Raw genomic sequence first — 26,687 nt, 5'->3', positions numbered from 1 at the left:
AGAATAGATGAAAAAGGACTAAAGGGGAAGCAAATATACATAGGGGGTCATTGGATGACAGTGATTTAACGACCAGTATGATGGAGAAGCTAAAGAGACATGGAGAGAAGATACTAAGGAGATGGAATCAACAGCACTGGATGTCTTATTGGATGTGGGAATGAAATAGAAAGGACATCATGATGATAGCTAGGTTATGGACAAGCACAGAAATAGGCTATTGGGGGCCATTCACAGAGGGAGAGAGTCTTAGAGGAGAGACAGGTACTAGAAAGGGGTGGAGAGATGGTAATAAGTACAGTTCGGGACATGTTGAGTTTGAGGTACCCAGTAGACATTCAAGTGGAGATGCCAAATTTGGGTCTGATCCCCATGGGCATAATAAGAGCTGGAGATAAAGACTCAGGAGTCATCTGCATATACATGAGAACTGAAGCCATGAGTATGGATGAGATGCTCTCAGGAGGTGGTGTCAGACAGACCTGGGATTGAGAGTACCTGTCCTGCCACTTATTAGCTATGTGATCTTGGGGAAGTTAATTTTGCCACTCTAGTTTCTCATTTATATATTAGAGATAATACCTCATAGGGTACAGTGATGGTTAATATGTTAATGCGTGCAAATTACTTAATCCAGAATCTGGAATATAGTGAATCTCTGTAAATGTTATTATCAGTGCTATCGATGTTATTATTATTATTATCATTATGCAGAATTTTAAAAAGCATAATTTAGAGCCCGTAGAGTCATAGTCACATATGGGAGAAAGTGAGGAAAAGAAGATTGAGTGTGTCAGAGCAGTTGAGGAGAGACTGTGTTTCAAGAAGGAGGAAGTAGTCAAAATAACCAATAACCCCATCAAGATAAGAACTGAGTTCTCCCTGAATTTAGGCAGAAGAAGGTCTCTGCTGCCCTTGCAAGGAGGCATTTTAGTGAGGTAGTGGACACAGATGTTAAGCTGCTAAAACTGAAGAATGACCAGAGACAGTGAGTGGAAATGAGTGCTTTATGAAACTCAGCAGGGAATGGGAGGAGAGAAGAGGGAAGAACTGAATGGGCTATGTACTAAGTAAAAAATTTTTAAGTTGAAGGAGACTTGAGCATCTCTAAAGGCTGATAGGAGGGAACCAGCAGACAAGTCAGGAAAGAGAAATGAGGTAGTGAGGGGATAAGATCCAAAACAGAAGGAAAAGATTGGCCTTAGCCAGAATGAGGAGTGATGTTCTCCCTGTTGTGACAGGAGGAGGGAAGATAGAAGGGTGTAGATTGCAGGTAAGTTGGAGGTTTGGGGGCATGAAGTTGAAGGAACTGTGTTTTCTTCGTGAGGTAGGCAATGTGGTCATTGTCTTACTGGAAGGGGAAATGGGGAATAGCAGTCAGGAAAGACAAACAGTATTTGAAATATCAGACTAGAAGAAACTGCTGCCTAGCGAAACCATATGATTCCTAAGTGGCATTGTTGTTCCTCATCACCCCTCAACAGTACAGATTCAGAGAAACCTGAGTTAGTCTCATTTAGACTGACCTAGGCTGGGTATTTAGGATAAGGACAAGGGAGTGGTCAAAATGGTGGACCACAGGATCTGATCTGGATATGGAAAGAAGTGTTCAGCCACGGACAAAGAGAAAGCAGCCTGGGGAGTCCAAATGGAGTTCAGAGAGGGGGAGAAGCATTGAAAATGTCAATAAAAAAAGGTTGTGATCAGAAAGTAGGAGGAGACCCAAGATAAAGTAGATCATGTACCAACGTCTTTGATGAATGCAGGAGAGTGCCTGCTACTCAGTGGTCATAGAAATGAGGAGAGAGGGCAGTATGGCTGGATCTGGTGGGGGGCAGGGGGTACAAAAATGATGAAGGAACAAAGACTAGAAGCTCATGGACAGCATAGATACCACCCTGAGGTACGTGGAGTAAGATGAACTGACCAGCCTCCATCGAGAATGCTGCAGGGCAGTGGGGTCCTGGGGGAGCTCAGTGTGAGTTAAGAAAGGAACTGAAGAGGTGGGTGGTCGGGGGGGAAGAGTTCTAGCAAGCAAGGTGGGAGGGAGAGAGCCAGTGGGCAGGCTGTTACCTCTCTGTGGTTATGTCCACTCTCATAAGAGTATAAATTCTTCCTGAAGAAGAATGAGAAGATGGAATTCCCCTCTGGGTCTCTGGAAACTACCAACTTCCATCGATTCACCCCAGAGTCTCTGGTGGAGATTGAAAAACGAATTGCTGCTAAGCAGGAGGCAAAGAAAACCAAAGAGAAGTCCAAGAAACAGAAGGACCAGGAAGAGAAGACTCGGCCCCAGCTTGACTTGAAAGCGTGTAACCAGCTGCCCAAGTTCTATGGCGAGCTCCCAGCAGAGCTAGTCGGGGAGCCACTGGAGGATCTGGACCCCTTCTACAGCACACACCGGGTAAGGGCTACTGGCTGGAATGGCCATTCTCAGCTCTGGGAGAGGAAACCTCTGTCCCACCCAGCCCGGGATTCCTCCTGCACCGTGGGTGATGTGGCTGTCAGCTGGACTCAGTTAGTGAAAAATGTATCTAATTCACCTCCTCAATACTCTCTTTGAATCTCTATGGTGTTTACGGTGGAGGTTAATTAAATCCAAATCCTCAAAAGCAGTGACAACTGCTGTGGAGTTTTCAGAGGAAGTTGGCTATTCCCTTGGATGAGTTCTGGCCTCAGATCTCCAGAGGTGTTGGCTTTCTATGCAAGTGGGGAGCAGAGATCTTGAGGCTGGGGGGAGGGTAGCATAGGGAAGGGGAACCGAAATCAGGACGATTTAAACCAGTGGTCCTCAAAGTATGATCTCAAAACCCCTGGGGTTCCCAAAACCCTTTTAGTGGGTTCAGGAGTTCAAAACTATTTCTTAGTAACACTTAGATGTCATTTGTCTTTTTTACTCACATTCTTTTGTGAACATACAATAGTTAAGATAGAGGCTATTGATGGAGGATCACATCTGTCTAACAGCTACTGGAATGTATGCTTGTATACTCCTGTGTTTTAAAAGGTCCTATCTTTTTAAATTTCTAATATTATATATATATATATGTATATATATATACATATACACACACACATATGTACAAACATATATATACACGCATATATACACATATATACATACACATACACATGGTATAAGCAAAAAGGTATAAACATTAACAAGAGATCATTAAGGTCCTCAGTAATTTTCAAGAGTACAAAAGGGTCTTAAAATCAAAGTTTGAGAACCACCAGTTTAAACAGTTTCATGACAATTACCCTGTTTGTATTTTATCTTGGATGTTCTATACAGCTGAAAAAGTGGTGTGTGCATGTTTGGGGGTTGGGAGGGGCAGGAATCAGCCATCTCAAATATGGTTTGTAGAGAAAATAAAAAAGGCACTGAAATGACTTTCTCCTCTCACCTGCCAAGAGCTGTTATCCCCCAAAATGCTCAGAGGAGGGAACCAGTAGAGGGTTTAAAAGGGGAGACCTAGGAGGTGGAGAACAGAAGGACCATCACAGACCAGGGATGATCCACTAATCAGAAGAGGAATTAAATGCAACCAGAACTTCACCCCCCTGCTGCCAGAATCCTCTCCCTGGGCATGATGCATCTCACCAACCCTCGGTCAGCTGCCTGTTCACTGGGCAATCTCAGAGGCCCATCTTGATGCAGTCAGCCGCAGGGCCTGGGGTCTTGCTAGAAGGGTGAGGATATGGCTTTTAGCCCCTGATCCTCCCTTACTCTCTGCCCCTCCATTTGCCGCTCATTGACCCGTGGTTCCCAGAGCCCTACTTGCTCCTGAGCCTGAGATGATCTCACTTATGCTCAAACCCATGGCTGGAGGAGGATGCATGTTTCTCACTGGAGATCCACCCTCTGTTGTGGTTTTTTTTTTTTTTTTAATCTTTATTGGATTATAATTGCTTTACAATGTTGTGTTAGTTTCTGCTGTACACAAAGTGAATCAGCTTTATGTTGTGTTTTGTTTTAGACATTTATGGTGCTGAACAAAGGGAGGACCATTTCCCGGTTTAGTGCCACTCGGGCCCTGTGGTTATTCAGTCCTTTCAACCTGATCAGAAGAACAGCCATCAAAGTGTCTGTCCACTCATATCCTTTGCACAGTTGCTCCTTCCACATGTTAGAATCAAGCGGTGCCCACTGTGTCACGTACCTTCTTTGGGGGTTAACAATAGAGCCTTCCTCCAACTGAATCCTAAACAATGAGATCATCAAATTGAAAAAAAAAGTTTGTGTTTTTAGTGTGTTCAACACCCAAAAGCAGTCTCAAGACAGAGGAGGTGTTCATGCAACCCACACCTGGTCTGGGATTCAACTAGACCAGTCTGGACACATGTGTGGATGCACAAGTTGAAAAGGGGAGATTGCTGATACACCCAGGTACATTCTCATCATATGTGGCCTGTTCTACCCACAACATAATAACCAGTAAGAGGGTTCCTAGGCTTCTTTGGGCAGATATGATAGGTGTGGGTTGATATTCTGTGTCCTAGCCATGCTGGAGAGTGATTGCTTATTTGGCAAAAAATCAACTCTTGAGAAGGCAAAGAGAATAGACTGCAACGGGCAGAGCGAAGATTGTCTAAATGGGACCCCACTGGTCATGGGGTACTGCCTACAGCACATTACCCCCAAACTACTGGCCGGTTAAAAATGTCAGTAGTCTGAGGTTCATGCCATTGAGGAACGTAGTAATGGTTAGAAATATGTTGGTCAAATGTCTGTATTAAATTAATTGCTTTATGTAGCTTCAGAAGCTGCCTCGAGCTTTTCTCTTCTTTTTTTTTTTTTCAAGACAAGCCAAACTAGGACAAACAAGAGACTTTGGCTTGGTTTCCAAGGATCTTCCCTAGCGACTGTCCAAATTGGAGGTTCCTAATAACAAATTCAGCCTTGGTTTCTCGGAGGTTGATTTGCAAGACCAGCCTTGCCTCGGCTGCCTGTCAGATGGTAGCCAGCCTCTTAGTGGGTGTCTAGTAAAAGGGCTCTTGCCTCGCACTCTGGGGTAGATTGTTGGATTGCTGGACAGCACTCAGTGACCTAGTAGCTCACTACATTACATTTTCCCTTTACATGTTTTACCTTTATGGCCAACCAGTGGGAATCATATTTTCTTAATTCAATCTCGGCTTTCCTAATGCTGTAGAAGAGTATTTAATAATAATAATAGGGGCTTCCCTGGTGGCGCAATGGTTGAGAGTCTGCCTGCCGATGCAGGGGACACGGGTTCGTGCCCCGGTCCAGGAAGATCCCACATGCCGCGGAGCGGCTGCCCCTGTGGGCCATGGCCGCTGAGCCTGTGCGTCCAGAGCCTGTGCTCCACAATGGGAGAGGCCACAACAGTGAGAGGCCCGCGTACTGAAGAAAAAAAAAAAAAAAAAGGCTCCTATTTGCTAAATACCTCCTAAGCATCAACACTGTCATAGGTACAGAAACCCTTGAAGAAGGGATTAGCACCTCCATCCTACATGTTACTGTTACTCAGAGGCATGAAATTAGTTGCCCAAGGTCACACTGCTAGTTAAAAGGTCCAGCCTGCGTCCTGCTTAGGGCAGTATCAGCAATAAGGAAGTAGGCAGTTAATGGAAATGAATTAGGGTAATTTTTTCTCTAAGTATGTCATCTCTACATAGTTTTTTTTTTTTAATATACAATTACATAAAAATTACAAATAAAGAAAAACAGCAAATATACAAACTCCTTTTCATCCATCCTGGTTGAATTACATCTAGTTAAGTAAGAAACAACTAATTAGAAATAAAACCCCTTTAAAGAACCAAGTAACCAGTAAATATTCCTTTTATCTTGAGATTTGATGAATAAATAATTGCTGGGTGGAGTCACAGCTGGACAGAAAAGCTGTTAAGGGTCTCCTTCTCACAAAAGTCTGAATTTATATATTTAAATCTCATGAACTTTGTAGCTCCAGCCCCCCACATATTATTCAAGGTATGGAATTCTCAATCTCCTATTATTAATATTTCACCAAAATTATAATTCTAATCAAATTTGCTCTGAATGTTTTCACAAGTAATATTATCAGACTATATCATAATTCTTTAAAGGTTTGTGGAGTTGGAGATATGATTTTAATTTAATCCTTGGGTTAACATTTCCCCCCAACCTGAACACATTTCTTAATTTAATTGCAAGTCAACAGGAAAATGTGGTTTAATTAGTAGAATTTCCCTTTTCAAAATAGATGGGTTCCTAAGTAACTGTAAAACAGGGCACATTAAAGGCATTTACAGAAAACTAAAATAGATTTAGATACTTCTGCTCAAATTGAAATTATGAAAGATGAGTGGTTCACTCTGTAGGTCAAGCTTATATCTTCAGGCGTTTTCTTTAGGAAGTAATTGTTAGGAATTCAGAAAAATGACCAATGGGGGAAATCTATCTTTGGACTCCACCAACATTTCTGCCCCATCTATTTACCCTCTTCCACTCACCTTACTTTTCAGTGTCTCTATCCCCTTCTTGTAATGCATTTGCCCCCAACCTCTCCTTTAAGATTCTCCCCTCTTGCTATTCAGAGTTCTCCTCAACAGCCTAATCCTGTTTGGGATCTTCTCCTTGAGCCGGCATTTTACTCCCCTGTGCCTGCCTCCATTCCTAGCCAGATGTCCATTTCCTCAGTGTGCCTGATCTCAGCTAAATTGGAAAAACAATCTGACGAACCTGATTGCCATGAAAGCGTGTAGCCCTCCCCTTATCTCTAACTTCCTAGGAGTATAGTAGTTCCCCCTTATCCATGGGAGATACGTTCCAAAACCCCCAGTGGATGCCTGAAACCACAGACAGTACTGAACCCTATATGTTTTTCCCTATACTTACCTACCTATGAAAAAATTTGATTTATAAATTAAGCAAGAGATTAAATTAGGTGTGAGATTAACAACAACAATAATAAAATAGAACAATTATAACAAAATACTGTAATGAAAGTTAGGTGAATGTGGTCTCTCTCTTTTTTTTTTTTTTTTTTTTTGTGGTACACGGGCCTCTCACTGTTGTGGCCTCTCCCGTTGCGGAGCACAGGCTCCGGATGCGCAGGCTCCGGATGCGCAGGCTCAGTGGCCAGGGTTCACAGGCCTAGGGGCTCCGCGGCATGTGGAATCTCCCCGGACTGGGGCACGAACCCGTGTCCCCTGCATCGACAGGCAGACTCTCAACCACTGCGCCACCAGGGAAGCCCTGGTCTCTCTCTTTATTGTACTGTATTCACTCTTCTTCTTCTTGTGATGATGTGACATGGTAAAATGCCCACATGATGAGATGAAGTGAGGCGAATGATGTAACCATTGTGACAGGACATTAGGCTACTATTGACCTGATGATAAGTCAGAGGGAGGAGCATGTGCTTTGGGTGACCCCAGATCATGGAGCCATGATGATGTCGATGGTTGGGTGTCAGAAGCAAACAATGTTGATGGTTGGGGATCTCTGGTGGGAGGGAGTGGGAAGGCTGAAATGTCATCACATTAACTCAGAATGGTGGATAATTTAAAGCTTATTTTCAGACCACCATTGACCACAGGTAACTGAAACTGCAGAAAATGAAACCATGGATAAGGGAGGCGCTACTGCATTCTCCTTGTCTTTTAGGAAAAAAGAGACATTTGCAGGATGAAATTTCAGGCCATATTGTATAGTGAAATACAGGTGTCAGGGCAGAAGGACATTTTGGAAAAGGGATTCTGTTTCTTTTCATCTTGCTCAGGGTTCTATTTTCAAACAATCTGAGTCCACATCTCAGCGCCATGGTTGACTAGCTATATGACCTTGGAAAAATATTTAAGCTTTGTCAGCCTGTTTGCTTAGCTCCAAAGTGTAGGTAATAATATCCACCTGTAGGTTAGTTGTATTAGAAATAATGTGGACGAAGTATTCAGCCGAGGGTAGGCACTCAGTGTCAGCTGTTATTATGTGACAAGAACATAAAGTTGATCCTAGCTAAAGAGTTATGGATTTAATCAATTCAGCATCAAGGTGATCAGAAGTGACCTCAGGAAAACGTGGTGACTCTCAGCTTTTCCTTAACACAGGCCTCTCAGGTGGTTCAGTTTATTTATAACCATCACTATTTTGGTCAATTGTGTGGGTATGACCCAAACCGAACTTCCAGAGAGAATGGAGTGAGTAGATTTGCTGTCATTCTTGTGCCTTTCCTTTCTGTCCTTTCCTTCTGTTCCTTCACTGGGCGACTTTTTTCTCTTATTCATCCTGCTTGGTCTCATTTGGGTAATGTGGAATCCTATTGCCTATCTGACTTTGCAATGCTCAGATATCTTCTCTGTGGACTTTGTTTCATAAACACACATATGATATTCAGCTTTAAAGAGCTATAGATGAGTGGTTCTCAACCTTGGCTGCCCATTGGAATCCCCTGGGGAGATTTAAAAAATATTAATGCCTGGGTCCTAGCCCCAGAGGGTCTGATTTCATTGGTCTGGGGTGGCCAGGGCAGATGAACCCCCTGCCTCCCCCCCCTCACCTGTTAGGTGCACACCTGAATGCAGTTGAGGGAAGTCCTACTCAGAAAGAGAAAGAGATGCAGAACCAAGAACAAATGGTTCTTGAACATATTCAGAAAATAACCCATGAATGAAGCTGTTGGCTGTATACCTCAAAGTGACCATAAAATTCCTGAGATTATTCTATCTCCCTGGGTTAATGATAGAATCTCTGTAGTTTCAGACTGTGAGGCCTTTCCAAAAACATTCTTCACCAAACCATCTGGGAAGGTTGCCCCCTGCCCAGCTCAAGCAGGGCATATTTTTGGTATAATAACAGGAGCTTTGTAGAGCTTTCTCTTTTTCCAACTTTGTAATTTTTGTCTTTTGCTGACTGTAAATTAATACATGCCACAATAGAAAATATGTTCTATTTCTATTAATAAAGAAGAAAAATAAAATGGTCATATTAATTGATGCTGAAAAGTCATTTGATAAAGTTTGATATCTGTTTATGATTAAAAACTCTTAGAAAAGTAGAAGTAGAAGGGAACTGCTGTACTCTGATAAAGGGTAACCACTTTAAAGAAAGGAGTAAACATCATACTTAATTGTGAAACACAGCAAGCTTTCTCTTTGACATCAGAAGGAAAAAAAGCAAAGATCTCTGTTACATCAGTTGTATTCAGCTTTGTAAAGGAGATCCTAGCCAGTGTAGTAAAGCAAGGAAGAGAAATAAAAGGTATAAGAATAAGAAAAGAAATATGTATAAAATAGATAACTAATAAGAACCTGCTGTATAAAAAAATAAAATTCAAAGAAAAAATAAGAACTACCAAAGATGCCATGATTTATGGATAATATAATTATGTACATAAAATAGCCAATGTAATCTAGAGGTAAACCATTAGAATTAATAAGAGAGTATAGAAAAGTAGCTAGGTACAAATGAATATACATAAATCGATTGTATATATATACTAGCAACAAACAGAAAATAAAATAGTTTTTAAGAATACCATTTACACTGGCAGTTAAAAATATCAAGTTTCTAGAGATAAGACTATCAAAGTATGAGTAAAATCCCTAAAAAGAAAATTATAAAAATATTTAGTAATATTACAGAAACCCCCAAAATGGAGAGATATATTGTATTCTTAGATTCAAAGTCACAATATTGTAAGGCTCCCCAAAATGACTAATAAATTTAACGTGATTCCAATCAAAATCCCAACAGGCTTTTTTTTTTTTTTTTTTTTTTTTGTGGTACGCGGGCCTCTCACTGCTGTGGCCTCTCCCGTTGCGGAGCACAGTCTCCGGACGCGCAGGCTCAGCGGCCATGGCTCACGGGCCCAGCCGCTCCGCGGCATGTGGGATCTTCCCGGACCGGGGCACGAACCCGTGTCCCCTGCATCGGCAGGCGGACTCTCAACCACTGCGCCACCAGCGAAGCTCCCAACAGGCTTTTTTTAATATAACTTGACAAACTGACTCTAAGATTTATATGAAAATGCAAAGAGCCAATTATAGCCAAGACACTTTTGAGACAGAAAAACAAGGTAGGAGAAAATAATGTGCTCTACTGGATATCAAGATTTACTATAAGCTCTAATGATTGAAACAGTATGCCATTAGTATAAGATTAGTCAGACCAGTGGAACAGAATAGTTGGCCCATAAACAGGCCAATGCACATACAAACCTTGAATTGCTGACAAAAGTGGCACTGCAAAACAGCAGGGAAAGGGCAGTCTTCAGTAAATGATGCTGAAGAATTAGGAATCCCAACAGAAAAATTACATTGAACATCCAATTTTACACCAAACACAAAAATCAGTTCTAGGTGGATTAAAGATCTAAATTTCTTCGTGAAAGACAAAGACATCAAGCTTTTTGAAGGTTTAAAAACAAAAGAAAACTGGCCTTCCCTGGTGGTGCAGTGGTTGAGAGTACGCCTGCCGATGCAGGGGACACGGGTTCGTGCCCCGGTCTGGGAAGATCCCACATATCGCAGAGCGGCTGGACCCGTGAGCCATGGCCGCTGAGCCTGCGCGTCTGGAGCACAACGGGAGAGGCCACAACAGTGAGAGGCCCACATACCAAAAAAAAAACTAAAATAACTAAAAAAACAAACAACAAAAACCACAGAGAAGTCTCATGACCTCAGGTTAGGGAAAGATTTATTACATATGGTATAAGAAGCACTAACCACAGAGGAAAACACTGATACATTTTAGGATGTTAAAATTAAGAATTTCTGTTCATCAGAAGACAACTTTATGAGAGTGAAAAAGTAAGCCTACTGAGTAGAAGACATTTGCAACACATATACCTCAAAAGTGTTTACAGCCAGAATAATGAGCCCCTACAAATCGATTAGAGATGTGTCAGAGCAACCAACTGGAAAATGAGCAAAAAATTAAATAGATATTTCATAAAAGTAGAAATCCAAATAGTCAATAAACATATGAAAATATTCTTAACTTTTTTCTTAATCAAGGAGATGTGAATAAAATCATACTGAGACATTACTATACCCTCATCAGATGAGGAAAATTCTAAATTGTGACAGTACCAAATATTGAGAAAGATATGGAGCAACAGAAACTCATATCTTGCTGGTGGGGATGTAAATTTGTACAACCTCTTTGGAAAGCAGTGAATATTATCAAATAAAGGTGAAAACACACATACACTGTGATCTTTTAATTATACTGTTAGGTACATACACTCAACAGAAATATGTACTTATGGGCACCAGGATACAGCTGCAAAAAGTTCATGAACATTCCACATAAAAGTCAAAAATTGGAAACAACCAAAATGTCCATACATTTTTGAGTATATTAAATATCTGTTATATTCTTAAAGGGGGATAATGTATAGCAATGAATATGAATAAACTATACCTCCACACAACACCAAGAATGAGTCTTAGGAACATAATATTGAACAAAAAAAGCCAGACACAAAAGATTACAAAAATACAATTCCATTTATATGAAAATTCAAAAACAAGAAAACTTAACTATTTTTGTTTAGGAATGCATACTCAGGAGGTAAAAATATAAATTAAAAAAGCAAGAAAAAAATATCAAAACTTAGGATAGTAGTAACCTCTAGGGCAGGAGGTTATGGGTGTTCAAAATGTTCCATTTTGTGACATGACTAGTTGTCACACAGCTGCTCTGGACTGAATAGTGTCCCCCCAAGTTCATGTGTTGAAGCCCTAATTGCCCCCCATGTGACTGTACAGGAGAAGGGCCTTTAAGGAAGTGATAAAGGTTAAATAAGGTCATAAGGGCAGAGCTGTGACCCAGTAGACCTGATACCTTTATAAGAGAGGAGTGGACACCAGAACTCTCTCTCTACCATGTGAGGACACAGCCAGAAATAGCCATTAGCAAGCCAGGAAGAGGGCTCTCACCAGAACCTGACCACACTGGCACCAGCCCCTACAACTGTGAGAAAATAAATATTTGTTGTTTAACTACTCAATCTGTGGTATTTTGTTATGGCAGCCTAAGCTGACTAATACACAAGCATTCATTTTACAACTAATTTTTGTTTCATGTGCATTTTCATTATGTATGTTACATATCATAATGAAAAGCTTCAAAACAAAATAAATTTAAAATAAATGGCCATTGCATTAAATACAGAATACTGAAAAATATGTCAGAAGATAGTAACTATGTAGATAAATTGCTGTTAGAATTGTAGTTTATTATCTCTCTCTCTCTCTCTCTCTCTCTCTATATATATATATATATACACACACACACATATATATACTAAGATGATATAGCATGTAAAATTTCTATCCTTTTAAACTTCTAATGCAAAGCATTTTCTATCAAAAGTAAGAGTTATTTGGGGATTCTGGTTAAATATGGAAAATAGTATGAATATGTTTTACCCCAACCCTCTCAAAATGCCAATGAAATGACAGCATGGGAATAAGAACAGTATAAATACACAAGAACAAAGAGAAGTAGAAAGGAAAGCACAGAGGACAAAAGATGTCAAAATAATCTCAGAAGACCGAAAGTGGGTGGAGGACGGTAAATGACTCAGCAGACGAGGGCTTGTTAAATGACAGTGCCTGCAGAGGGGGATAAAAATGGGGATCAAGTCATTTTACCCCCTAAAACTCCAGAGGCCCTGAAAATGTTGACATGGTACAAATAGCAAAAACTGGGACTAGAAAGAGGGAAGAACATGGGAGCAGAGGATGTTCACTTATTGTCACTTCTATAGTAGCAAGAAATTAAAGAGCACTCTTTAAAGTTGATACATCAAGGAATGAAAAATAATTACATTTAACAGTACAAAGGTAAGCAGGAAAAAGATATTATTAATACAGTCAGATGATGGATAAAACAGAGGGAAAAGGAAAGAGAATTAATGGAAATCAGAGATATTATTTAAAGAGATAGCATAGTAAAGGCAATGTAGTACATAGTTTTGATTATAAACGTATATTTTAAGGCAACTACCAGAACTAAAATAAAAACTCTTCTAAATTCAGAATCATACAGAAAAAAATAAAGCAAATAAAAAATATCAGACAATGAAATATTTTAAAAACTATTAAAAACATAACACAAGGACTTCCCTGGTGGCACAGTGGTTAAGAATATGCCTGCCAATGCAGGAGACACAGGTTCGAACCCTCATCTGGGAAGATCCCACATGACACGGAGCAACTATAAGCTTGTGCGCCACAACTACTGAGCCTGCGCTCTAGAACCCGTGAGCCACAATTACTGAAGCCCACTCGCCTAGAGCCCGTGCTCCGCAACAAGAGAAGCCACCACAATGAGAAGCCCTCGCACCGCAACGAAGAGTAGCTCCCACTCGCCACAACTAGAGAAAGCCTGCGCGCAGCAATGAAGACCCAATGAAGCCAAAAATAAATAAATAAATAACATAACACAAAGTAATATAAACAAAGATCAAATAAATCTATCATGTCAATAAATATAAATGGATTTTACTCATCTGTTTAAAAAAAAAGTCATGTTATATAACAAAGCAGTATTGAACTCTACGTTGACTAAAAAATATACCACTCAAAGTGATACAGAAAGGTCAAAATTAAAGAATGGGCAAAGATATAGGCAAAGGCAAACAGAGCAGGAGGCATGATCTTAACATCAGAGAAGGTAGAATTTAGGCCAAGAATTATTAAACAGGACAAAAATGACACTTTGTAATGCTAAATAATCCATAAACAGTAATGTATATATTTGCAACAAATAATGTGGCAACAATGTTTATAAACCAAAAATTATATACAAGACAAGAATAAAATAGACAAAAGTAGACAAGAATATTGTAGGGATAGGGAAGTGTAATTAATTTCTTTTAGCCCTATGACAGATCAAATGTATAAAACAGTATGTAAAGATACAGATAACTGGAGTAACATAGTAAGATAGATCTAATTAATATCTTTCAAACTATATTCTCTGAAAAATAACTATACAAATTGACCGATATTAAACAACAAAACCTTAACAAGATCCAAAAAGTAAAATAATAAAGAAAATATTCTCTGATCACACTACAATAAAATGAGAAAATAATAACAAAATTAGAAAAAAAAAAGAGACCTTCCCACTTGATAATTTTTAAAACCTCTTTTAGAGAACTCTTAGATGGGAAAAAAAAAACCAAACTAAAATTATAAAATTTCTAGGGAAGAAAAAAATTTTTAAAAACACTATGTATGTATGTATCCATTTCATATATATTTTACTGCTATCTAACATTCCATAATATATTGTCCTGTATTTCCTTCTAAAAGTCATATTTCTTTCTACATTTAGATAATTCATCCTCCCAGACTTTTGAGTGTATGTGTATGATATGTGATAGGCTTCTCATATTTTTCCATAAAGATTACTCCAACACCAATTTTAATAGATTATCATTTCTCTAGTGATTCCTTCTACTACCTCTGTCATGCACCAGATTCCCATGCATACTCAAGTCTGTTTTCCTAGTAAGCTATTTGTCACTCCTGAGTCAACACCATACAATCTAAAAGCTTTATAATAAGATTTGACCTGGTTGATCATAGCACCCCTCCTTATTTGTCTTCTTTAAAATTATCTTGGTTCTTCCTGTTTCTTTACTTTTCCATATCAATTTAAGGGTCAGATTTTCAAGTTCTTGTCTTACAACTCTGTTGAAACTTTGATTGCAAATGCACTGAATTTATCTATTACCACAGGAAGAACTGCCACAATGACATATATAATTGTATCTCCTAATATATATATGCCTTCTTTTATATTCCTCCATAACATTTGACATCTTCTATAAAGTTCTTACATATCCTATCTCTAGGTACATTATATATCATTTTGCTTGCCCTTTTGAATATTTATTTTTATTGATAAAATAAATTAATGTTATTAAATTTCTGTACATTGGTTTTGCATTCAGCAACCTTGCAGAACTCTTTTAACAATTCCTATTTGAACAAGTATATCATCGGCAAATAATGATGAACTTGTTTCTTCCTTTATGATTCTTATACCACTTGTTTATTTTTCCTGTTTTATTGAACTGGCCAGGACTTTCATCACAATGCTGAATTGAAGCTATAATAGTGAGCATATTTCTTTTGTTCTTGATTCTAAGTAATGTGCATGTAGTATTTCACTATTATCATGATAACTATGGGATTCTCATAATTACTCCTTATCAAGTTATGGGAATTTCTTTTCACTTCTGGTTTAAGAGTTTCATTTTGAATGAGTGTTGGTTTCTATCAATATTTCTATATTTATTAAGATTATCAAATAGTCTTTTATCTGTTAATATAGTAGTTTACATTAATAAATTTGCTAATCTCTTTTAATGGTTCTAGCTTAATCAATGCTAGATTCAGTTTGCCAGCACTTCATTTGACCTATCTTGGTGAATGAGGCTGACTTACAATCTTCTCTCATAAGCTGTCCCTTTGGGTTGCTTTTCCATCTCTCTGCCTCACTGTCTTCTTTCTCTCTTGTCCCTGAGAACTCCAAATTCTCACTCTGTTCTGCAGAGCAATTCAGCTCTCTATCCCCTGCAGCGTTTCTCAATAAGTAATAGAAGGATCTCTACTGGTCACTAGAAGTCTCTCAGTAGCCTCTAAAAAATGTGACAGATTCAGAAGAAAAAGCAATGCAATCATTTTATGCACAGATAATTAAAAAATCTGAAATGTAAGATTATTTGTAATTTACATAGAATTTCTGACTTTTCGTGTTCTTTAGAGCAGTGTATGAACTTCAAGGACTGACAGTTCATACTGGTTAGCATGGAATTAATCATGGGTACTTTATCTTAACTAATGTATTTTATTGTCCTATGACATTACATTTACATTTGTTAAACTTGCATTTCTCATCTTTACCACTACATAATATTACAATTCAGAAAATGAACCATCATTTCAAAAGTGGTTTGCAGAAATATAACAATAGTGATGAAAATAGAAAAATAAATCCTATAAGTGATGAATGGACTCTGTCACAGACATAAAGCTTGAATCTGTATGTCATGAGACAAGTGGACAATGGATGTGGATAATCTCACAAAAGCTGATAAAAAATAAATAAAAAAACAGGGAGCATGACAATGAATAATGATAATTAAATTTTATTGGATCAATGAGCCTTTTGTTCTAGTACCTAAGTTATTATCTCAAAATTTTATCAAGTAATAATAGAAAGTTACCAAAACTTCCATATTATTTTCTAATAAAGTTTATCAACCTCACTTTTAAACCAACTGTCTCTAGTACAAATATAAAATAAGGATTTCCAGTACAAAATTGTCAAAATTTGATGTTAAAAGTTGAAAGACATGAAAACTATAGAGTCATCATTTGCCCTCATAGCAAAAACAAGCAAAATTATACCCTTGCCAGTAAGATATGAAACCAGCTTCAAAATCAATGGCAAATATTGTAGTTGGAAAAAAAGCGAGAAATAATCGATAGAATTCCTTCATCAGAAATATTGGATTTCTTATAATGTGACTGACATTTAAAAATCAATGACTCTTATGTATGTAAACAAGCAGACATTGTACTTTATAGTTGAATAAAATTGTGAATAAATCAGTTGTCAGTACAGTTTCACCATATATGTGAGAGAGAAGTGATCAATGACTTTTTGTCCTATTTATCATGAAGCTGATTTTAAAAGATGAGATTTCTGGTTTAATTAAAGATTAGTTTGTAAACTATGAAACAGAGTTAAAAAGGGATGTTAGCTTCTACACCAATGTTCATAGCAGTATTATTCACTGTAGTCAAAAGGTTGTTTCCAAATGTCCCATCAACAGATAAATGGATAAATGTCCATCAACAGATAAATGGATAAACAAAATGTGGTAGGTGCATACAACAGAATATTCAGCTTGAAAAATGAATGAGATTCTGATATATGCCACAACATGTATGAACCTTTAAAATATTATGCTAAGTAAAGTTAGTCAGACACAAAAAGGACTAATATTGTATGATTCCACTTATGTGAGGTACCTAGAATAGGCAAATTTATGGAGACAGAAAGTAGAACAGAGGTTGCCAGGGAGCAGGGGAGGGAGGAATGGGGAGTAGTTGTTTAATGAGTACAGAGTTTCTGTTTTGGATGATGAAAAAGTTCTGGAGATGGTTAGTGGTTATGGTTGCACAATTTTGTGAATGCACTTATTGCCACTGAATTGTATACTTAAAAGTGGGTAAAGTAGTAAATTTTATATGTATTTTACTACAATTAAAAAGAAAAGATAGGGCTTCCCTGGTGGCGCAGTGGTTGAGAGTCCGCCTGCCGATGCAGGGGACACGGGTTCGTGCCCCGGTCCGGGAAGATACCACATGCCGCGGAGCGGCTAGGCCCGTGAGCCATGGCCGCTGAGCCTGCGCGTCCGGAGCCTGTGCTCCGCAGCGGGAGAGGCCACAACAGTGAGAGGCCCGCGTACCGCAAAAAAAAGAAAAGAAAATATAGCTGAATTGGTATTGAAGAAGCTCCAGCTAGATGGTCAGCAAGGAAGGGCATCGCTATACCAATGGAAGATGTTGCTTCCAATGTGGTATGTACATTATTTGTGAAAATAGCGAGGGTCCATAGCATACTTCCAGACCCTGATTCACTGTTGAGGGACATCATGGCAGTTGTGACTACAAACTGATTGTGACCACTTAGTATATGTTTCTTCAGCCTACAGGGCTGAAACAAGTGAGTACAGGATGCTTTTCTACACTGAACTGCTCTGGCTGGCAAGCAAGAAAAGGTTTGCAGTGTTTTCCAGCAAGATATTAAATCTTTTAAAATGACTATTTCTGTGAATACACATGGCATGTCTCAGGAGTACATTTAGGATTTTGAATAGTCTGGATCTTTGACTTCAGGGTCTAAATATCAGAATTTTTAAATGATTAGACATCATGACTTCTTAAAACTTAACAGTGGTGCAAATGGCTCAGTGGCTGAGAGTTTGACTTTTCCCCAGTACCAATGCTTTTCTTCATTCATCAGGAAAAACACTTAAGATATGTCTTTGCATATTAAAAATCACATCCAAATGCTACAACTGAACATGCAGAAATACCTTGTGAGCCAAATGTCACCAGAGAGAGGATGTGACTCCATCAGCTGCTGTCTCCCAAGCCGAGAACTTTAACCTTCTAGCTTTCAGTGGCACTAAGCTGGGACACTTGTCCTCTGGTGAAACACTGAAAATAGCCTTTGGAGAGAACTCTCTCCATAATTTCTGGATCTGCATTTGACCTGAAAGGCCAAAATATCTGCCAAAGCTTCCCAACAACCTATAATTCTGAGTTAAGATTTTCTAATTTAGAAAACATAAAGAGTGGGGGGAAACCCGACAAGCTATGGCAGCTGACAGCTCAGGTTGCTACCCAGGCAGATATAGATTTCTTTGTGAATGATTTCAAACACTATTTCTCCTCTCACAGATAGGAAAGAAACATTACTGCTATGCACTTTTAAATTTAATTTTTACTTTTATTTAAGATATACAGATCCATGGTTTAAAAGGTCACATAGCTCCATAAAGATTATAACAAAAACAGCAATTTCATGTTTCTCATCTCCTCACCCCTAATCCCATATTTCCAGAAGCAACCATTCTCACCATTTGTTTACTGCTTTCTTCTGATACCTCTCTAGCTCTAAAGATATACTCAGACTACTATTTTTAAAAATGTTTCCACATTAGATATTATCTATTAGCTTTCTGTTATGGAAAAAAAAGGGGATTAGGTCCACATACAAACACTCATTTTCTCTCACACTCCTCTTCCCAATATAGTTATATCACAATTTTTGGTTAGATAATCAGACAATATGTACATTGTCTGACTACATATATGATTATATAATAGTATTGCTAAGCAAATACTGTTCACAGCTGTATCATGCAGTATACTTTGGTTACATTTCCTTTTTGCACAATGTTTTTGCTTTCTCTAGAGTTAATAAGGATTTAATTTCTTCATTTGCTCAGTTTTCTGTATATTTATCACTAATTTCTGTATTTTATCACTAAACTCTTCTCCCGAGGTTTAATTATTGCTTAAATTTACTTGAACGTATCAGATTATCCATCAGTTTCCATTTTTCTTGGGGAAATCCTTCTCAGAGTCCCTCAACTCCTGCCTCAATCTGGTCTAGATGTTCCCTAGGCCTGATGTACAGCTCTTTTCCAGAGATTTTTCCTTCTCCATCCTCTTTTGGATTCCATTTGTCACTCCCCTGCATCCCATATCGTCCTCGTTATTGTTTACTTCCTTGTTTTGGTGGAGCATATCCTCTGGTAACTTTCTTAGATGGGTAGGTGGGAAATAAATTTTCTGAGACTTGGCATATCTTTATACTAGCCTCATCTAAACAGTTTAGCTGGGGAAGCAGCTATAAATTAGAAATTATTTTCCTCACAATTTTGAAGACATTATTCCATTGTCTTATAACCTCCAATTTTGCTATTAAGAAATCTGATGGTATTTTGATTCTCAATCTTTTGTATGTGACCTGTGATTTCGACTCCTTCAGAAAAAGTTAGGCTCTTCTCTTTGTGCACAGTGTTCTCAAATTTTGTGATGTTGTGCCTTGATATGAACCTTTTTCATTCATTTTCCTGAACACTCATGGGTATTTTAGCTGAATATTTTGATCCTTCAGTTTAGGGAAATTTTCTTATATTATTTCTTTGGTAATTTTCTCCTGTCTATTTCCTTCTCTGTTTCTTTCTAGATCTCCTATTTTTTTTTTTGCCACTGCACGGCATGTGGTATCTTAGTCCCCTGACCAGGGATCGAACCTGCGCCCCATGCATTGAGAGAGTGGAGTCTTAACCACTGGGCCACCAGGGAAATCCCTAGATCTCCTATTAATCAGACATTGTACCTATTAGTCTAATTCTCGAATTTTCATATTTTTAATCACCTTTTATTTATTTCTTTTTGTTCCACTTTCTGTGAGATTTCCTCAACTTTGTTTCTAGCCCTTCTATTAATGTTTTACTTTTGCTATCATATTTTTGTTTTCAAAAGTTCTCTTTTGTTCTTTGAATATTCTTGTTATAGCCTTCTATATGTATCCAGTATCTTCTCATCTCTTAACTCTCTAAAAATATTAATGATAAGGGTTTTTTCCTGACTCTTCTTCTATCTGCATTGTCTTTTTTTCTTTTTCTTTCTTTCCTGTTTAGTTCTTTTAGTCTTTGGTGTTAGAAGTAGCCTTCAGATTCCTGATGATCATTGGCTGGCTGTCCATATTAAAAGTGCAGCAACTTCTTGAGCTGTTAACCTGACTGACAGGCTTCTAGGAACTTACTGAGGGGAAGAAGTGGGTGGGTGGGAAGGTTGTCTGCCTTTTAGTACATATGTAAATTTTTCCTTTATACCCCTGTTTCAGGATGCAACTCTCTCCCTCTTGTTCAATCCAGTCTATTTCCAGATCAGAGGAGGCAGTTCCTCCCTGAATGGTTGGTGTGGAGGGGGATTTAGAAAGCCCAACTGCTTCTTGTAAAGATTTTCAAACTGCCCTTTCAGCCCCTCTTGCCACTGTCTCCCCAGGCCCCACTTTCAGAGGTATTTAGCATCCCTAAGTCCTAAGGAGCTCTGCCATGTGGGTGGGCCTGCTTCTGGGAACTCCCTACTTCCAGCTAAGGTTTCAGCTTTCTAGGGTCTGCTCTGTCAGTTACCACTCATCCATCTTCACTCTAATTTCCAGAGTGCTGTTATGTTCTCCATTATCATTGCCCTAGTGAATTTATGCTTTTTAAAAAATTCTTTTTACTATCATTTAAGAAGGATTTCCAAAAGGTTGGAGGTAAATACATGTCTTCAATCTGCCATATTCAATCAAAAGTCTTTTCATTTTTCATACCAGGGCTTACATTTAGAATTTTATAATTTTAAAAATGTAATGTATCCAAAATTAGGTGTGATTTATGCATGCATCTGAATCCCTTTGGTCGGTGGTTCTAAAAGTGTAGTTCCTCAGGCCATCAACATTAGGCTCTGCTGGGAACTTGTGAGAAATGCAAATTCTTGGGCCCTACCCCAGACTTACCGAGTCAGAAACTCTGGACGTGCGGCCCAGAAATCAGATGCTTGAACAAGCTCTCCAGGGGGTCAGATGCGTGCTAGAGTCTGAGAACCACTGCTGTTGGTGATGGAGGGATTTTGAACACTTGAGAAACACTACCCTACTCTCAACCTAAGCTCCAGATCCATCTCTTCAAATCCAAACCCACAAAGTGCCCAGCAGAGTGGCTGTTTTGAGATGACTTCCTCTAACAGGATCCATCCTCCTGAGAAAATGTGTGTGAACTCAGATGCTTTTTTCTTCCATGACACCTAGTTGTTTACTGCCTTAGACAGTAAACAGACCGGGATCCCTGAGGCCAGAAATGCTGGCAGACCAGGCACGGTATGAGAAGAAAAGAGTCAGAAGTAGAGAAGTTTGGAGAGGAGGGATGTAGTTGGGCCTCCTCCCTCTTCCATATTTTCAGCCATCAACAAGTTGAGAGAGGAGTTGCCAGCTTCCCTCAGGGCAGAAATCCTCGGGGAGCCTCATGGAACAGGAGGAACTTTGTTCTGAACCTCATGGTGCCAGAGGTTCTCAGCTGCCATCGCCCTCTGCCTACCTTCAGAGCAGCAGAGGCTGCCGATCATCCCACCCCACCCATATGTGTGACTCCTCTGAGTTCCTCCGTCTGCGTCTCATCTCCCTACCTTCCCTTCTTCCCCTTCCCCACCTTGGCGATGATCTTTGCACGTTCTCCTTTGGAACAATCACAGCTGCTGTCCCTCTGAGCTCTCTCCAAGGCACAGTTAATACTCCCTTTCCACCTTCCCTCACAGATATGTCTTCACTGTCATTTATACCTTTGAAGCCTTGATAAAGATACTGGCAAGAGGATTTTGTCTAAATGAGTTCACTTACCTGCGAGATCCTTGGAACTGGCTGGATTTTAGTGTCATCACCCTGGCGTGAGTATTTCTCCACACTGACTTGTATGTGCATCTGTGTAGGGCTTGTAGGTGTATCCAAGGCTGCCACTCTGGGGATGTTTCCTTATCTCTGTCCAGCTTCCTCTTTCGGGACTGTGTGGCCTAGGGTTTCTTTGCCAAAGACTGTTGCTTTGGGAGTCATTTTCTAGGGTTAGTTCCATACACTCAGGGAGAAGTTGGAGACCTCAGATCTGAGCTGATAACTGGCCTGTCAAAGTGGATCAGACAAGGCTCAGCCTTGTACCTACCAGATATGAAGGTCTTTATCTGAGAACCAGTGCCTGAGAAGATGGGTTGGCCACACCCACATGCTTGAATATCCATCCACACATGTAGCACACGGAGCCTTCTAGATCACAATACATCTTCTCAAAGGGGCCATTCTGGAAAATATTGCCTTAATTAAATCAGTGTTCATGTCAGTCTATAAGTGGAAGTGCTAGTAGGTTCTCAGTGTCTGTTCTGGGTCCTTCCTAGGCTGGTGTTACCCAAAATTGTCCTTATTTATGCTGCCTGAATTCCCAAGTACCTCTTCTTGCAGAGATGCTGACTGACTTCTGGTCCTACAGGTATGTTGGTGAAGCCATAGATCTCCGAGGGATCTCAGGCCTGCGGACGTTCAGAGTCCTTAGAGCTTTAAAAACAGTGTCTGTGATCCCAGGTGAGCCGCTTTAACCAGTACATTTACTCATAGAGCTTATGTTGGTTTCCACAGCCTAATGTCCCACTTTGATTTTCACAAGAGCCCTATAAATTTCTGGGACATGGACTACTGTCCCCATTTAAGAGACAAAGAAACTGAGGCCCAGAGAGTAGAAAACACAATCCCAAATCCTCATCACTAGAGGCATGTGTGACCTGGAAACCTCATGTCCTGATTCTCAGCCAACACTCTGTCCACAGTACCCCGTGGTGTCCATAAAGAACAAGAAGGTCAAGTCTTCGTATTATGTTCTCATTGTGGGGTTCAGGCAAGCCTCCAGTCAGATTCTCATTTATACTTTAAACCAAAATGTAAACTTGGAAACAGTGAAGAAGGAAAAAGGCAGTCCTAGGCTCTGGTGAGTATCTTCCCCATTTCCATGGATCTGAAAATTTGCGCCTCAGCCCTGTCTTTGGACCCACAGAAGAGAAAATAATTAGACAATTCTTGATTACAGGCAATTCAGAAACAAAAATAGTATACCAGGGCTCATCTTACCAGGCCTCCAATAAGTAGCCCAGTGATACTCCTCAGCTTCCACTGGGTTGATGGAGGGGATAGTGAGGCCAGAGACCAGGTAACAGCCCTGAGATGGGACTCAATGCTTCTCCCTTGTGCCCTGATGGGTTATCTACCCTCCCTCACCCCTGAGAACCCATGCCCTCATCTGGGAAATAGAAATACTCACGCTAGAGTAGAAGTCCCTTTCCACGGTTCTGTGACTGGTTCTGCAGGGAACGACTGAAAAGTCTTTGCCAACTTCCACTGGACAAGCTTCTTCATGAAGAAAATCAGAGCAATAAGTAGTCAGTTCTGCTGCTTCCACAGACATTCAAAGCTTTTGCTCATTGCCCAGCCCTGGGACATGCTGCTCCTCTGTCAGGAAATCCCTCCTCCTCTCTTCACTCAACTCATATGCATCCTCAGGGCTCTGCCACACTCTGACCTCCTCAAGGAGACTCCCTGGTCCTTCCCATCTTCCCCACCCTCCACCCCATCTTACCCCGACTCCCAGGCTTCTGTGAGGGGCTGTTCCTCTGTGTGCCCACCTGCTCAATAATGCTATGGAGTTTCCCCTCACTCATCAGACAGCCCCACCACAGGCCAGTGCCTTAACCATTGCTCGGCTCCCAGAGGGGACCACATGGGGCAGGGGGTGTGCTCAATGGGTCATTTGTTGACCAAAATGAGAATGCAAGGCTAGATCACAGTCTGCTTCCCTGGTTAGAGCTCTTTCTGCTACCTGGGGAGCTGCTTTCCCGAAGAAGGTGTTTTCCTTTGCCAGAGCAACAAATCATCTTTCCTTAAACAAGCAGGGGCCCCATCTTTGCTGCCAGCTGTGCTCCTTCTCAGATTCTCTGTTTCTTCCTCAGTGACTCTCAGTGTCCCTCATGGCTTCACACTGTTATGTACATCTGTGTCTTTGCATCTCTGTCTCATTCTATCTCCCTTGCATGTCTCTCTCTCCCCCTCTCTCCCTCCTTTCTTCCTCCTCCTCCTCCTCTCTTTCTCTTTCACTCACTCACACACACACACACTCACACACTCACACACACTGAGGTACGTGTGTCCCCAGCCTTGAGCTGCCTCCCAGGACTGAGATAAGGACAGAAAAACAGATACCAAATGACTGGAATGAAGTTAGTAGCCTCACGCCTAGTGTAGTGCCTGGAACATAGCAGGTACTCATCAATTACTTTTTAAATTGAATTGCTACTCTCCAGAATTTATTAGCTTTAAAATGAAATGCATTGCCTGGATATCAGTTGCTTCATCTTTACAATGGGACAATAATCTCTGTCTGCCTCTCAGGCTTATTACAAGGTTCAGATGAGAAACTGGGGTTGGAACTGCCCTAGAGTTTGTAAAATACCTCACACCTGTGTGTAGTGAGAGGGTAGGATGGCTAAGAGGCAAGCATGCCAGGCACACATGTGTGTTCTGCGTGTGGCACCTCATCCACGTGAGAGTATCAGTGTCATCTTCCCACAGGGCTGAAGGTCATCGTGGGAGCCCTGATCCACTCGGTGAGGAAGCTGGCTGACGTGACCATCCTCACCATCTTCTGCCTGAGTGTCTTTGCCCTGGTGGGCCTGCAGCTCTTCAAGGGCAACCTCAAGAACAAATGTGTCAAGAATTGCACAGTTGTCAACGAGACGGCCAATTACTCTTCTCATGAAAAACGGGAGTGGAATTTCTGTCATAGGGACCCAGGTCTGGTTGGCAGGGGGTGTGAAGCCCCTGCATACCTGTATAGACATATATTTTGATTCCTCTTTTCTGCTGAAATGCTTCTCATGAGTTGTGTTTTACTTTTGGGCCCCCCCATTCTCTGTTGCCAAATTTCCTTTTACAAGGAAATGAGCTATAAATCCAGAGGCAGGTCATTCTGCCTCTGCTGAAGGAAGCTCAAAGCTGAAGCCACTGCTCAGCTTTTCTCTTCCCAGATGAGACATTTCCCCTTCCAGGCGTCTCAGCATATCCAGTGAGGGCACATGGCCAAGGGCTCTCTCCTCACTCTGGCAGAAGACTCAGCAGGTGTTGATTTCACCACTCAAGGCTTGAGTTGAGGGTTGAGAACCATGTGAGGCTTTCAATTCTTCCTTTATTTTGCAGATTTCTACACCAACAAACCAGGCACTTCTGATCCCTTACTGTGTGGCAATGGATCTGATTCAGGGTGAGTACCCAAGCCATGACATAGCACCAACGCCCAGCAGCCCTTTCTCCTTCTTGTCATCAGCTTTTTCTGGGTGAAGCCTGGGTTGCAAGTCCTGAGGAAGATGTAGAAATTAAGAAGTCATAGCCTCTGCCATCCCAGGCTCATGAGGAGGGAGTGTATGAGTTAGCTCTTGCTGTGTAACAAACAACTCCAAGATTTTGTGGCCTAAAACACCAGCCATTTACTTAGCTCAGGATTCTGCAGATCTGCACATTGAGCTGAGATCAGTCTACTGTTCTTCTGATATTGACTGGGCTCATTCATGCATCTGCAGACAGTAGATGGATTAGGAGGGGTCTGGCTGATCTAGGATGGCCTCAGCTGGGGTGTTTTGTCTCTGCTCCATGTGGTCTCTCACCCCCCCATCAGACTAGCCCAGGCTTATTCTTCTGGTGGAGGCAGGATTCCAAGAGAAAGAGTGGAAGTGTTCCAGGTCTCTTGAGGCCTAGGCTTAGAACTGGCATAATGTCACTTCTGTTGCATCCTATTGACTAAAGCAAGGCACAGGCCAGTCCAAATCCAAGGAATGGGGGAATAGACTCCACCTGTTGCTGGGAGAACCTGCGACATCATATTAAAAGGGGTGTGGAGACAGGGATGGGAATAATTGTGGTCATTTTTACAAACAATCTGCCCCAGGAAGGAACAAATATTTATTAAATATGTTTTATGTCAAATGCTCTACATTTAATTACAACTCTATCACATGGGTTTCATTATCCTCACATAGCAGAGGAAGAAACACATGCATCAGACTTTGCAGTTTCAAATTCTTGCAGAGGCCAGACACATAACAACAAATGTGAGGAGTAGGCTGGGTGGGAACCATGATCATGAGAGTTCATGCTCCATCTGAAGGGGTAGCCACTTCTCAGTTCAGCTTTTGGTTGTCACGTGGAAATGTGGGTCCACTGTTTCCAGAACGTCCAAGTTTTTAAAAGAGAGACAGGAAATTTCAATTTTTATGTAAACTCTCTTAACTATAAACATTGGCTACCAATTTCAGAAAATGTCTACATATTGTGGGCCAAACAAAATATTTTAGCAATGCAAATTCAGCTAGCAATCTGCCAGTTTGTGAGCTCTGATGCATATACATAAAGATGCTATGCTGTGAAGTACAAGTGCTGTCCTAGAGGCTCCCTGGGCTGGGGAAACACAGCGAGGTGATGGTGTGAGGCAGGGAGGATGTCAGGAAAGGTTTCCTAGAGATGGTGACTGAGGTGAGATTGAAGGGTAAACAGGATGTCT

The 26,687-nt window shown here is 40.5% G+C and overlaps 1 protein-coding gene across 1 annotated transcript in view; it reads left to right on the top strand.

Moving 5' to 3' along the window:
* SCN10A (sodium voltage-gated channel alpha subunit 10) overlaps window positions 1-26,687 on the top strand; it is an 89,880-nt gene that overhangs the window by 9,733 nt on the left and 53,460 nt on the right. Inside the window, exons 3-9 of the mRNA XM_049693626.1 lie at window positions 2,126-2,404; window positions 3,981-4,108; window positions 8,068-8,148; window positions 21,862-21,990; window positions 22,581-22,672; window positions 24,707-24,928; window positions 25,331-25,394. Of these exons, the coding sequence (XP_049549583.1) occupies window positions 2,135-2,404; window positions 3,981-4,108; window positions 8,068-8,148; window positions 21,862-21,990; window positions 22,581-22,672; window positions 24,707-24,928; window positions 25,331-25,394 (986 nt within the window). The 5' untranslated portion in view covers window positions 2,126-2,134. The remainder of the gene's footprint in view (window positions 1-2,125; window positions 2,405-3,980; window positions 4,109-8,067; window positions 8,149-21,861; window positions 21,991-22,580; window positions 22,673-24,706; window positions 24,929-25,330; window positions 25,395-26,687) is intronic.

The sequence above is a fragment of the Orcinus orca genome, chromosome 10, assembly GCF_937001465.1.
Source record: "Orcinus orca chromosome 10, mOrcOrc1.1, whole genome shotgun sequence".
Classification (NCBI taxonomy): Eukaryota; Metazoa; Chordata; class Mammalia; order Artiodactyla; family Delphinidae; genus Orcinus; species Orcinus orca.
This window is presented reverse-complemented; position numbering and strand designations above follow the sequence as displayed.